The sequence below is a fragment of the Eriocheir sinensis genome, chromosome 7, assembly GCF_024679095.1.
Source record: "Eriocheir sinensis breed Jianghai 21 chromosome 7, ASM2467909v1, whole genome shotgun sequence".
Classification (NCBI taxonomy): Eukaryota; Metazoa; Arthropoda; class Malacostraca; order Decapoda; family Varunidae; genus Eriocheir; species Eriocheir sinensis.
In genome coordinates this window covers 19903693-19917716 of record NC_066515.1, presented here as the reverse complement: position 1 = coordinate 19917716, position 14024 = coordinate 19903693, and the positions used below count along the sequence as shown (strand labels likewise).

At 41.1% G+C, this 14024-nt stretch overlaps 1 protein-coding gene across 1 annotated transcript in view; it reads right to left on the bottom strand.

Moving 5' to 3' along the window:
- The window catches only part of LOC126994290 (acetylcholine receptor subunit alpha-like 1), a 44991-nt gene extending 31717 nt beyond the window's left edge, over positions 1-13274 (bottom strand). The window contains exon 1 of the mRNA XM_050853593.1: positions 13235-13274. Coding sequence (XP_050709550.1) covers positions 13235-13261 — 27 coding nt within the window. The 5' untranslated portion in view covers positions 13262-13274. The remainder of the gene's footprint in view (positions 1-13234) is intronic.
- Positions 13275-14024: the final 750 nt, after the last annotated feature.

The window sequence follows — 14024 nt, the reverse complement described above, 5'->3', positions numbered from 1 at the left end:
CCTCCTTCTGTTGCTCTTCTTCCATATTGTCCATTATCTGGCTGCCGACCCGAGAGGTGTCTTGATAACTCCTCGAACCTCTTTCTTCTCAATTTCTGCAACATTCGCGGTCTTCGCTCTAATTTTCATTCTGTGGAACATCATCTCTCCTCCTCTAAACCTCACCTTCTCTTCCTTACCGAAACACAGGTTTCTGAGGCTACTGACAGCAATCTCTACTCTGTTCCCTCCTACTATCTCTATCCTAAATTTCAATCCAAAGCTGGATGTTGCGCCTACGTGCGCAACAACATCACTTGCTCTCGTGCCCACGACCTTGACTCTTCTGAATTTTCCACCATCTGGTTAAGACTTCACTGTCATTCTATTACTAAATACATCTGTGCTGTTTATCTCTCACCTAACTCTACCAACTATGTAAAATTCTTTGACTATTTGAATTCTAAAGTGGAGCACATCTTGACCCACTCTCCCTTCGCTGAAATCTCCATCCTAGGAGATTTCAATGTTCCTACCAGCTTTGGCTTTCATCCTCTTTCACTGACCATCCTGGTGAACAAGCCTACAACTTTGCTATCCTCAACGACCTAGAGCAGTTGGTCCAGCACCCTACACGTATTCCTGACCGTCTTGGAGATCGGCCCAACATTCTAGACCTCTTCCTTACCTCAAACCCTTCTGCTTATTCTGTCAAACTGTTCTCTCCGTTGGGCTCCTCCGATCACAATCTTATTTCTGCATCCTGTCCTATCGCTCCTGTACATCCTCTGGACCCACCGAAGAGGCGATGCTTCTGGCATTTTGCTTCAGCTCGGTGGGACGACCTGAGGATGTGCTTTCCATTTCCCGTGGAATGATTATTGCTTCCAGGATAGAGACCCCTCTGTGTGTGCTCAGCGCATCACAGAGGTGATTATCTCTGGAATGAGCATACATTCCTCGTTCTTTCTCTACTCCTCACGCTAAAAAGCCTTGGTTTAATCACGCTTGTTCTCGTGCTGTCAATGATAGAGAGGTAGCTCACAAAAGATACCAGAGCCTTCAAACTAATGCTAATTATGAACTTTACATTTCTGCCCGAAATCGTGCCAAATCTATTCTCCGACTAACCAAAATTCTTTCATTAATAGAAAATGTCAAAACCTTGCTTTCTCTAACTCTTCCCGTGACTTTTGGCATCTAGCCAAAACATCTCCTCCAACTTCACTTCTTCATCTTTCCCTCCACTCCTCAGTCCTGACAGCAACACTGCCGTCTCATCTATCTCTAAGGCTGAACTCTTCTCTCAAACTTTTTCTAAAACTCCACTCTGGACGATTCTAGGCATATTCCTCCTACTCATCCCCCCTCTGACTCCTTTATGCCTGTTATAAAGATTCTTCAAAATGATGTTTTCTATGCCCTCTCTGGCCTCAATCCTCAGAAGGCTTATGGACCTGATGGAGTGCCTCCTATTGTCCTTAAAACTGTGCCTCCGTGCTGTCACCCTGCCTGGTCAAACTCTTTCGCCTCTGCCTGTCAACATCTACCTTTCCTTCTTGCTGGAAGTATGCCTTCACACAGCCTGTACCTAAGAAGGGTGACCGCTCCAATCCCTCAAACTACCGTCCTATTGCTTTACTTTCTTGTCTATCTAAAGCTTTTGAATCAATCCTTAACCGTAAGATTCAAAAGCACCTTTCACTTCTGACCTTCTATCTGATCGCCAGTATGGGTTCCGCAAGGGCGTTCTACTGGTGATCTCCTAGCCTTCTTAACTGACTCTTGGTCATCCTCTCTTAGCCGTTTCGGTGAAACTTTTGCTATTGCGCTGGACATATCAAAAGCTTTTGATAGGGTCTGGCACAAATCTTTGCTTTCTAAACTACCCTCCTACGGTTTCTATCCTTCTCTCTGTACCTTTATCTCCAGTTTCCTTTCTGACCGTTCTATTTCTGCCGTGGTAGACGGTCACTGTTCTTCCCTAAATCTATTAACAGTGGTGTCCCACAGGGTTCTGTCCTATCTCACTCTTTTCTGTTGTTCATTGATGATCTTCTTTCCAAAACGAACTGTCCTATCCATTCCTACGCCGATGATTCCACTCTGCATTATTCAACTTCTTTTAATAGAAGACCCACCCTTCAGGAACTTAACGACTCAAGGCTGGAGGCTGCAGAACGCTTAGCCTCAGACCTTACTATTATTTCCGATTGGGGCAAGAAGAACCTGGTGTCCTTCAACGCCTCAAAAACACAGTTTCTCCACCTATCCACTCGACACAATCTTCCAAACAACTATCCCCTATTCTTTGACAACACCCAGCTATCACCTTCCTCAACACTAAACATCCTCGGTCTATCCTTAACTCAAAATCTCAACTGGAAACTTCATATCTCATCTCTTACTAAATCAGCTTCCTCGAGGCTGGGCGTTCTGTACCGTCTCCGCCAGTTCTTCTCCCCTGCACAGTTGCTGTCCATATACAGGGCCTTGTCCGCCCTCGTATGGAGTATGCATCTCATGTGGGGGGCTCCCTCACACAGCTCTTCTGGACAGAGTGGAGGCTAAGGCTCTTCGTCTCATCAGCTCTCCTCATACTGATAGTCTTCTACCTCTTAAATTCCGCCGCAATGTTGCCTCTCTTTCTATCTTCTATCGATATTTCCACTGACTGCTCTTCTGAACTTGCTAACTGCATGCCTCCCCCCCTCCCGCGGCCCCGCTGCACTCGACTTTCTACTCATGCTCATCCCTATACTGTCCAAACCCCTTATGCAAGAGTTAACCAGCATCTTCACTCTTTCATCCCTCACGCTGGTAAACTCTGGAACAATCTTCCTTCATCTGTATTTCCTCCTGCCTACGACTTGAACTCTTTCAAGAGGAGGGTATCAGGACACCTCTCCTCCCGAAACTGACTTATCTTTCGGCCACCTCTTTGGATTCTTTTTAGGAGCGGCGAGTAGCGGGCTTTTTTTTTAGATTAATGTTTACTTTTTTGTGCCCTTGAGCTGTCTCCTTTGCTGTAAAAAAAAAAAAAAAAAAAAAAATCTTCTCTCTTCTGAATCTCCTCCTCCTCGTCTCCGTCTTCCTCTTCCTCCTCCTTCTGTTGCTCTTCTTCCATATTGTCCATTATCTTCTCTCTTCTGAATCTCCTCCTCCTTTCCTCTTCTTCTCTTCTTCCTCCTCCTCCTCCTCCTTCATCATCTTGTAACCGACTTTTTTTCTTTATTTCACGTTTTTCTTTCTCTTTTCTTTTTCCTCTTCTAATTCCCCTTTTCTTGATGTTTTCTTTTTTCCTCTTCCTCTTTCTCCTCTTTTTATTTTCTTTCTCCTCCTCCTCTTCCTTTCTTTCTTTCATGTCTTTCTTTATCTCTTTCTTCTCCTCCGCCTCTTCCTTCTTCTCCTGTTTTTTTCTCTATCTCCTTTTTTCTCTTCCTCATATTTCTCTTTCTTCCTTCATTCTTAACATAATTATTCTTCCTATCTTTCCTATTTCATCTTCCTCCTCCTCCTCCTCCTCCTCCTCTTCCTCGTACTGTCTTTTTTTTCCTTCTTCCTCTTTCGCATATAAATTTCTTAGTCCTCCTCCTCCTCCTCCTCCTCCTCCCTCTACTTTCACTTTTTTTCTCCTCCTCTTTCGCGAATAAATTTCTTCTCCTCTTCCTCCTCCTCTTCCTCTTTTTTTTCCTTCTTCCTCTTTCGCGTATGAATTCCTCAGTCGTCTTCCTCCTCCTCTTCTTATTTATTCTTTTATTTTTTTCCTTTCCTCCTCTTCCCTAATTCATCTTTCTCCTCCTCCTCCTCTTCTTCATCCTTCCTTTTTTTTCCTTCTTCCTCTTTCGCATATAAATTTCATAATCGCCTTCCTCCTCCTCCTCTTTCTTCCACTGTCACTTTTTTTCTTTCCTCCTCCTCCTCCTCCTCCTCCTTCTCTTCTTCCTCCTCCTGTTTCTCTCTATCTCCTTATTCTCTCTCTTCATCATTCCTATCTTTCCTAAATTTTCTTCTTCCTCCTCCTCTACTTCATACTTTTTTTTTTCCTTCCTCGTCTGTCTCATATCAAATTCTCATCTCCTTCTTTCCTCCTCCTCCTCCTCCTTCTCCTGTTTCTCCTTCTCCTCTTCCTCCTGTTCCTTCACCTCCTCCTTTTCTCTATTTTCGTTTTTCTCTCTCTTTTTCTTTCTCCTTTTTCAACTTTTATTTTGTCATTTCTATCTTCTCTAAGTCTTCTTCCTCTTCCTTCTCTTCCTCCTCCTCTTCCTCATACTCTTTCTTTTTTTTCCTTCCTCGTCGCTCACATATCAATTTCTCATCTCCCTCTTTCCTCCTCCTCCTCCTCCTCCTCCTCCACCTGTTTCTACCTTTCCTCCTTGTAATCAGCTATCGGATATATTAGCATTTTCTCCCCGATATTCCCCCGCCGCCGCTGCCGTTCCGATATTACTGATTGTATTATTTTGCGTCTTAAGAAAAAGGAAAGGAAAAGGAAGAAAAGAAAGGAAAGGAGGGAAGACGAGACGTATCTATAAGCGGTTTTGTCGGAAATGGGAAAAAGAGATGAGAGAGAGAGAGAGAGAGAGAGAGAGAGAGAGAGAGAGAGAGAGAGAGAGAGAGAGAGAGAGAGAGAGAGAGAGAGAGAGAGAGATGTTCTGAGGCTATATGTGTTACCTTTTATCTTTGTCTTCCTCTTTTATTCTTTTTCTATCATTTTCTCTTTCTTTTCATCTCCTCCCTTTTCTTTCTTTCTTTTTCTTTCTTCCCTTTCGTCTTTTTCTGTCATCATTCCCCTTTTTTCCCTTCCTCTTTTATCCTTTTTTCTATATCATTCTCTCTTTCTTTTCATCTCCTCCCTTTTCTTTTCCTATTCTTTTTTCTTTCTCTCCCTTCGTCTTTTTCTGTCATCATTTTCCCTTTTTCTTTAATTCTTCTTCTTCTATTTTCTCTTCCACTTATATAATTTTTCTCTTCCTATTTTTCATTCTCATCTCTTCCTAATTCTCTTTTGTTCTTAACACTCATTTTTCCTCTCCTCCTCCTCCTCCTCTCTCTCCTCTTCATCCTCTTCTCTCATTTTCATTCTCCTCCTTTTCCTATCCCATTTTCTTATTATTTTCCTTTCTCCAATTCTTCCTTTCCCTATTTTTTATTTTCCTTATCAATTTATCTTCTTCATTTCCTCTCTGTTATCCATTTCTCTCCCTCTTCTATTTCTTTGTTTGTATCCTAATTCTTTCCCCCCTTTCCCATTTATCCTTTTCTCTTCCCTTTCTCTTCCCTTTCCACTCCCTTTCTTCCATTATCTCCTCCTCTCTTTCCATTCCTTCCCTTTAATCCTTTCATCCTTTCCATCTCTCATTTCTTTTATCTCCTCTTTTTTTCTTCCCTTCATTCTCCTCCCTTTTCCTCTTTGCTTTGTTCTCCCTTCCCTTTCTTCCTCCCTTTTCTTACTCCATATCCTTCTTTCTTTCCCCTTCCTCCTTCTCTCCTCCCTTTTCCCTCCTTTCCTTCCTCCCTTTTCCCCTTCCCTCTACATCAAGCTCTTTTTAATCTATATCCTCCCTTCTCTCTTTCCTCCCTTCCTCCTTCTCCCAGTTTCTCACCCTTTACTCTCCTCCTCCTCTCCCTTCTTCTCGCTTCCCTTCTTCCTCCTCCCTATCCTCTTCTCCCTTCCTCATTCCCTCTCCCTTCCCCTTTCCTTCCTCTCTCCTTTCCTTCTTCCTCCCTTCCCCCTCCCTCAGTTCCCCTAACACCATACCCTAATTTTTTTCTGTATATTCTTCTCCTCTTCCTCCCTTTCCTCTTCCTCCCTTTTCTTCTCTCCCTTCTCTCCTCTCAATCCCTCCCTTTCCCATTCCTCCCTTCCATTCAAGCTCTTTTTAACCTATATATTCTCCCTTCTCTCCCCTCTCTTCCTTTCCTCCTCCCTCTTACTCTCCCTCCCTCCCTCCCTTCCAACACGCCAGGGAGAGAAGGGAGCTTTGGCCTGCTAATTCGAAGTGTCACAAAGTTAGTCAGGGAGAAGGACGCAGATTACCCTCCCTGATTTCTTCCTGACACCTACACACCGCCAGGCAGGGAGGAAGGGAGGGAGGGAGAGAGGCATTTGTGGAAGTGAATGGAATGGAGGAGGAAATAGATATGTTACAGGAGGAGGAGGGGGAAGAGGAAGAGGAAGAGGAAGAGGAGGAGGAGGAGGAGGTCTGGGTGATAGTAGTAGTTGAGGAGGAGGAAGAGGAGTGGAAGTAAAGTAGAACGGAAGAGGAGGAGGAAGAGGAGGAGCAGGAGGAGGAGGAGGAGGAGGAGGAGAAGGAGGAGAGGAAAAGAATCATAAGAAGAAGCAAACGAAAAAAAAGTGAAAGTCGAGATACGTGTTGTGGAAAGTGAGGAGGAGGAGGAGGAGGAGGAGGAGGCTGCGAAAGACGAGACGGAGCAAAAAAAAAATAAGACGCGAAGAAAGAGACAAAGAGAATAAAAAAAGAAAAAAAAAGAAAAAAGAGAAAAAAAAGAAAAAAAAAGCTCGACAGCCGTCTTAGGAGGAGGAGAAGGAGGAGGAGGAGGAGGAGGAGGAGGAGGAGGTGACAGAGGAAGGTGTAGGACTGAACAGGTGGAGAAAGAAAGATAAAAGTGGAAGGAGGAGGAGGAGGAGGAGGAGGAGGAGGAGGAGGAAGATGAATGAATGAATGGAAAAAGAGACGACTAAGGAGAAGAAGAAAAAAAAGGAAATAAGAGGAGATAAAATATAAGAAGAGAGTAGAAGAAAAAAAGAGGACAGGAAAACAAGAAGAAAGGAGAGAGGAAGAGAAGAAAGAGGGAGAAGGAGACAGAGAAAGAGATGGAGGAGAAAATATGGATGAAGGTTAAAGGAGAGAGAGAGAGAGAGAGAGAGAGAGAGAGAGAGAGAGAGAGAGAGAGAGAGAGAGAGAGAGAGAGAGAGAGATACGTGTCTGGGACTTGTCGGGTTAGCAAAAGGTCAGAAGACAGAGAACGGGAACGTGTCTCGGTTTGGTATGATACAGGAAATTAATCTTCTTTTCTTCCTCTTTATTGCCCTCTTTTCTTCCTCTTTATTTCCCTCTTTTCTTCCTCTTTATTTCCCTCTTTTCTTCCTCTTTATTTCCCTCTTTTCTTCCTCTTTATTTCCCTCATCTTCCTCTTTATTTCCCTCTTTTCTTCCTCTTTATTCCCTTCTTTTCTTCCTCTTTATTATCATCTTTTCTTCCTCTATTATTTCTTTATTGGCACGTTTTTGGGAATGAAGGAAAAATGGTCTAATTATGCCTTATTGTTTTACCTGCCTTTTCTTTATTTGTTTTTCTTTTTTGTTTTGTTTAGATATGAATTGTAGGCCTACTTGATTTTTAGGATTTTTGGAGGGGGCTGAATAGTGTTTGGTTTGGTTTGGTTTCTCATTTTTATTAAACTTATTCTCATTATTTTTTTGTTTCTTGGATGAACGTAAGAACATGAGAACGTAAGGAGTCTACAAGAGGCCGGTTGGTCTGTACAAAGCAGCTCCTGTAAACCTAACCCCACCTTCCCTCACTATCCATGAATTTATCCAACCTCTTCTTGAATGTATCTATGGTATTGGCACCCACAACATGACTGCCAAGCCTGTTCCAGTCATCCACCACTCTATTAGTAAGCCATTTCTTGCATATGTCTTTGTTGAATATGAATATATCTAACTTAAACCCATTGATACGTGTCCTACCCGTCTCTTTTACCATCAAAACTCTATTAACATTCACGTTATAAAAACCCTTCATCCATTTATAAACATCGATCAAGTGTTCTCGCAACCTTCCACTTCCCAGAGAATGCTGATTTCGATGCTTAAGTCTTTCCTCATTGGGCAAGTTTCTCATTCCTTGAATATTTTTTTTCTTTCTCCTCTGTACAGATGCTGACATCCTGGTATCCATTCTATAGTAAGATGACCAGAACTGAACCGCACGATCGAGGTGAGGTCTGAGGTCTAATTAATGCTAACTAGAGTTTGAGGATGACTTCAGTGTTTCTGTTGCTCACGCTCCTTGAGATGAAACCCAGTACCCTGTTTGTACGACTCCTAGCCTGAATGCATTGAGTCCCAGGACGGAGGTCAGCGTTCACTAAGACTCCGAAGTCCCTCTCTCACCTACTTAGAGTGTCATTTAAGGATAATTGCGTGAGGGGAGAAAAAATGATGAATAAACAACTTAAGGAAGAAATATGCAAAGAAAGGGAATAGGAGAATTCAAGGAAAGAGGAAACGGATGCTGCGTCGAAAGCCTTCACGAGATTATTATTTTTGGATGCTCTGTTCCCTTCCTTCGGCCCCTCGTCCTGTTAACTTACTTCCTTTTTTCGTCACTTTCCTTCCTTCCTTCATTCCCTTGTACTTTCCTTCCTTCGTCCTGTTACCTTCCTTTCTTCCTTCCTTCTGTCACCTTCCTCCGGCCTTTGTTCTGCCATCCCAGACCCAAAAAATACGGTTTCCGGCGCCTTCACGGTATTTACGATTGATTTAAGATAATACAGTCTGGAATTTTAAAAGGCAAGTCTAGCTACCCACCCTCCTCGCCTCGCGAGGCTGGGGAGCGTCAGGGGGCCCAAGGCCTTCCTGGCGAGTGTCATCTATGAAAAGAAACGAAAAAACACACAAAAAACCTAGCACTAAGGCGTTTTGTTTTGTTTTGCTTTGTTTAAAGCGTCTTGCATGTTGGTATGGTGGGTCTTTTCTAAGGAGAAGGAGACTCATGCGTTCCAACATACAATATCAGGAAAATGCGTTATGGAAACACCAAGAAAAGGAAAATATAGAAAAGAACACCAGAAAAAGGATAACGCTGAGAAGGAACACCAGGAAAGAAGATTAGATAGAAACACATCAAGAAAATGAAAATGAAAAATATCATCCACCTTTCGGCCCAAACTAACATCACCAATATTTCAGGCGAGTCTCTTCTGGGAGGAAAGAGGCTCAGCCAGACCCACGGACACCAGAAAGGATGGTATAGAAAGAAATATTAAAACTTCGGAAAAAGAGAAAGAAAAACGCCGAGAAAAGAAAAAGAAAATACAATATCGAGAAGAAAGAATGGGTGAGTCTCTTCTTGGGAGGAGGAGGCTCATCCAGACCACCAAAAAAGGATATAAAAAAATAAAAATAAAACATCGAGAAAAAAGAAAAACAAGAAAATAAATAAAAAAATCATCCAAACCCAACAACATCAAAAGAAAAAAAGAAAAGAAAATATCAAAAGAAATGAAAAGAAAAGAAAAAGAAAAGAAATTAAATAAACAAGACAAAATAGAATAAAATAAAACAAAAAATATATAATAACAAAATAAATAACTAAATAATCACCTAACTAACAGTAATATAACCATCTCTTTAACTAATCATCTGTTGCACTAACTAAAGGGAAGAGAACCGTTAGACCAAATAAATCATTCTTCTGTATCTATTATTTATTCTTTAAATTTATCCAATCACTCTGTGTCCTCTGTATTGCCACGAGAAAACAAGAAAACAACAACGGATACAACACCGCAATATCATCGGTCTTTCACTTCATTTGACCTTAAGATTCAAACCTCCAGCACGAAGCAGCCTGGTGGTGGGGAGATGAACTTTGATCTTTCTACTCGTTAATGTTCTTTTCTCTCCCCCTGCTCCCTCTTCCCTCTGCCTCCCTCTCCCTCTCTATCTATCTATCTGTCTTTAGGATATTCTTTTCTTTCCTTTGTTTATTGTGTTGTTTTTTGTCTTCCTTGGTTTGTTTTTCTTCTCTTTTTAGTATCTGTCTTAATCTCCTTTTTTTCATGTATTTTTCTTCTCATTTTCCTTTTTCCCTCCTCTTTCTCGCTTATTCTTTTCTTTCATTTGTTTTCTTATCCCTTTCATTATCTCTATCTTCTTATACTCTTTTTCCTATCGTTTCTCATTTTCTGACTCTCTCTCTCTCTCTCTCTCTCTCTCTCTCTCTCTCTCTCTCTCTCTCTCTCTCTCTCTCTCGTTTATTCTTTCCTCTCATTTGTCATTTTTTTTTTCAATATCAATCTTCTTATACTCTTTTTCCTGTTGTTTATCTTTTTCTGATCTTCTTTCTTTTCCCAGCATTCTCTCTCTCTCTCTCTCTCTCTCTCTCTCTCTCTCTCTCTCTCTCTCTCTCTCTCTCTCTCTCTCTCTCTCTCTCTCTCTCTCTCTCTCTCTCTCTCTCTCTCTCTCTCTCTCTCTCTCTCTTTCCTCTCATTTTTTCATTATCAATCTTCTTATACTCTTTTTCCTGTTGTTTATCTTTTTCTGAACTTTTCTTTCTTTCCATTCTCTCTCTCTATCTCTCTCTCTCTCTCTCTCTCTCTCTCTCTCTCTCTCTCTCTCTCTCTCTCTCTCTCTCTCTCTCTCTCTCTCTCTCTCTCTCTCTCTCTCTCTCTCTCTCTCTCTCTCGCTTATTCTTTCCTCTCATTTGTCATTTTTTTTTCATTATCAATCTTCTTATACTCTTTTTCCTGTTGTTTATCTTTTTCTGATCTTCTTTCTTTTCCCAGCATTCTCTCTCTCTCTCTCTCTCTCTCTCTCTCTCTCTCTCTCTCTCTCTCTCTCTCTCTCTCTCTCTCTCTCTCTCTCTCTCTCTCTCTCTCTCCCTCCCCCCCTACCCCTCTCTCTCTCTCTCCCTCCCTCCCTCCCTCCCTCCCTCCCTGCCATCTACCGTCAGAATCTGTAGTTAATTTCCTGTCTCATTCATCTGCTAAAAAAGATACGTGTGTAGGCGGCCCGTTTTTTGTTCCTGTGCTGCCACCTGGGTCGTTTTCTTTCCATTTTTTAGACGTATACTAAAGAGATTGGAAATGGTACCCCTTGACTCCCCCTCCTCCCCGCTCTCTGTCTCTCTCTGTCTCTGGCGCGCTCTCTCTCCCTTCTCCCTCCCTTCTGCCTTCCTTCTCTCCCTCCCTCCCTGTCTTCCTTCCCTTTGTCTGGTCCCATCTTGCTGAAGGGATTGGACTAGTTTCTCTCTCTCTCTCTCTCTCTCTCTCTCTCTCTCTCTCTCTCTCTCTCTCTCTCTCTCTCTCTCTCTCTCTCTCTCTCTCTCTCTCTCTCTCTCTCTCTCTCTCTCTCTCTCTCTCTCTCTCTCTCTCTCTCTCTCTTATTATGTCTGTCTATTATTCTTTCTTCATCATGTTTTTTCCTTTTTCTAATGTGAGCAAGGAATAGCCCTTCTCCCCTCTCTCTCTCTCTCTCTCTCTCTCTCTCTCTCTCTCTCTCTCTCTCTCTCTCTCTCTCTCTCTCTCTCTCTCTCTCTCTCTCACTCTCTCTCTCTCTCTCTCTCTCTCTCTCTCTCTCTCGCTCTCTCTCTCTCTCTCTCTCTCTCTCTCTCTCTCTCTCTCTCTCTCTCTCTCTCTCTCTCTCTCTGGAAGAAAGACAACATTGTGGAAGAGTGTTCAGGAAACGCGCGAGTATGACCCGAGAGAGAAGAGTCACGTTATGGCGGCGAGATACTTTTTTTCTTTATTTTTGTTTTTTTTCCTTTTCCCATTTATTTCTTTGAGCTTTTTTCCTTTTTTTCCATTTCCTATATTTTTCTCTACTTTTTTCCTTTTTTCTTCATTTCCTATATTTTTCTCTACTTTCTTTTTCCTTTTCCTATTTCTATTATTTTCCTTTTTCCATTTTTTCTGTTAGCTTTTTTCTTTTGTCTTCATTTCCTATTTTTCTTTTTGTTTTTTTTCCTTTTCCTTTTTTTCTTTTTTCCTTTTCTTTTTCTCATGGTATTGTTGCCTTTCATTTGGTGTGTTTTCCCTTTGTTTGCTTTGCTGTATTTTCATCTTATTTCTTATCTATTTTTCGTTTTATAGTGAATGTTTGTTCTGTTTATTGTCTGTTTTATAAGTTTCATTTGTATTTTCTTTTCTTTTTTATTTATTTTGTTTTTTTCATCTTTTTTCTCCATCTTGCTTTCTTTATTAGCTGCAAATTTATTGTTTTGTTTGTAATTGAAATGATGGATATATAAATGTATATATGTATTTATATATATTTTATAAGTTCTTTCCTTTGTTTTATTCTATTTTTTTTTCTGTTTTCTTATTTATTTTCTCCATTTTTCTTCATTTATTTTTCTTCATTTCTTTGACACTTAAAGCGCGGGCTAGATTTTGCCGCGCCTGGCCTGCCACGCGGGCATATTCACTCAAAAACACACCTCACTTCAACCTCAAGTATATTCTCTCTTACTGAGCTAACGTTGCTGAATGAGGTATCATTGTAAAGTCCTTTTCCTTAGCTGTCCTTTGACGTTAATTTGAACACCATATAAGCATTGGTAGAACGAGTACAGAGTTATGAAGTAGGAACTATGAAAACATATTATTATAGACAGATACCCACCTCTGTTGTTCTTATTTTCTGCTATTTAGCGATAAAAAGGATCACTTTTTTACAGCTTCTGTGTACCATACCCATATAAAGCTCAAAAACGGCATGTTTACTGTACTTGACGACAAACTAATCAAATCTGGCGGCGCGTTCATTAAAAAAATGCCATGTACACTATTGTCGACACCCGCGCTTCAAGGGTTAATATTTCGCCTTAGTGTTTGTAAGTGAAATTATGGTGCACCTTACCGTAGAGTTTTGCTTCCGTATTTATATATATTTTTTCTCTTTCTTCTACAGGTATGTGGTGGCGCCCGTACAAATAAGGATAAGAAGACAAAGGAAGCTGCAGTGAATGAAGGGAGAAATAAGTAAGGGAATAGAAGAATAGGAATGAAAATAATAGGTTGTTGGAAATAGAAGAGGAATAAAAAAAATAATTAGTTGTATTGAAGAAACGGAAAACTAGATAATGGAAACAAGAATAAGAATAATAAGTAGTTGTTTTGAAGGAAGGGAAGAAGAGGAAAAGGAATAGAAGAAGAGAGATAAAGGAGTTGTATTAGACGAAGGGAGAAGAAGAGGTAAGGGAATAAGAGAATATGAATGATAACACCAATAAAGGAAAATAATAATGATAAGAGAATAAGTTGTAAGGGAAAGGAAGAGAAAATGATGGAAGGGATGTAAGGCAAATGTTACCTGCGTTGTTTCTCATGCATCATTAACAGGTGTGTGGCCAGGTGTTTCTGTGATTGGTTAATTGATTGCAGGTAAATAGGATAATGACGCATGAAAAGGGGTGATCTACGGATGACAGAATTGACTGATTGTGCAAAGGGATGTATGTGTGTGTGTGTGTGTGTGTGTGTTTGTTTGTTGACTTACCTGTTCCACCCAAACGTTTGTTGTCATGATTTGGTTTTTGAGATTCTGAAAAGAGAGAAAGAGAAAAAATATATTAGTTAATGATCTACACACACACACACACACACACACACACACACACACACACACACACACACACAACATCACGGGAGACGACCCAATGTAACCACCACTACCAACAACAATAACAATAACAACAACAACAATAACAACAACAGCAATAGTAATACTCGATATTCACAACATTACCCTCATTGAGATGCTAATAGAGGTGGACTTAATTACCTGGGAAATGGTGTGTGAAGAGGAGGAGGAGGAGGAGGAGGAGGAGGAGGAGGAGGAGGGTGGGGGATGAAAGGGAAAGGATATTATGTGTCTGAGGGCTCAAGGGGTGGGGGAGGGGGAGGGGGTAAAGGGGGGTGGGGGGGTTACCTGTTGGAGCCTAATTAGAGTTTAAGGGTCAATTGTGTTTGTGGGTGTGTGGAATTTGATAGTGTGTGTTTGTTTGTTTGTTTGTTTGTTGATAATTAATGTGGTGGTGTTTTTTTGGTAATTTTTTTGTTTTTTTTGCCTTATTGTTTTTTTATGTTATTTATAGTTGTTTTTTTGTTTTTATTTTGTCCTTTAATGTTTTTTCTTGTCTTTGTCTTCCTGTTTTCTTTCCTTCTTTCCTCCTCCTTTCCTCCATTCTCTCCATTCCTACCTAAATACACACGGTCGTCCTCCATCCCTCTATCCTCCTCCTCCTCCTCCTCCTCCTCTTCCTTCCTCCTCGCCTCCTTTCCAATAT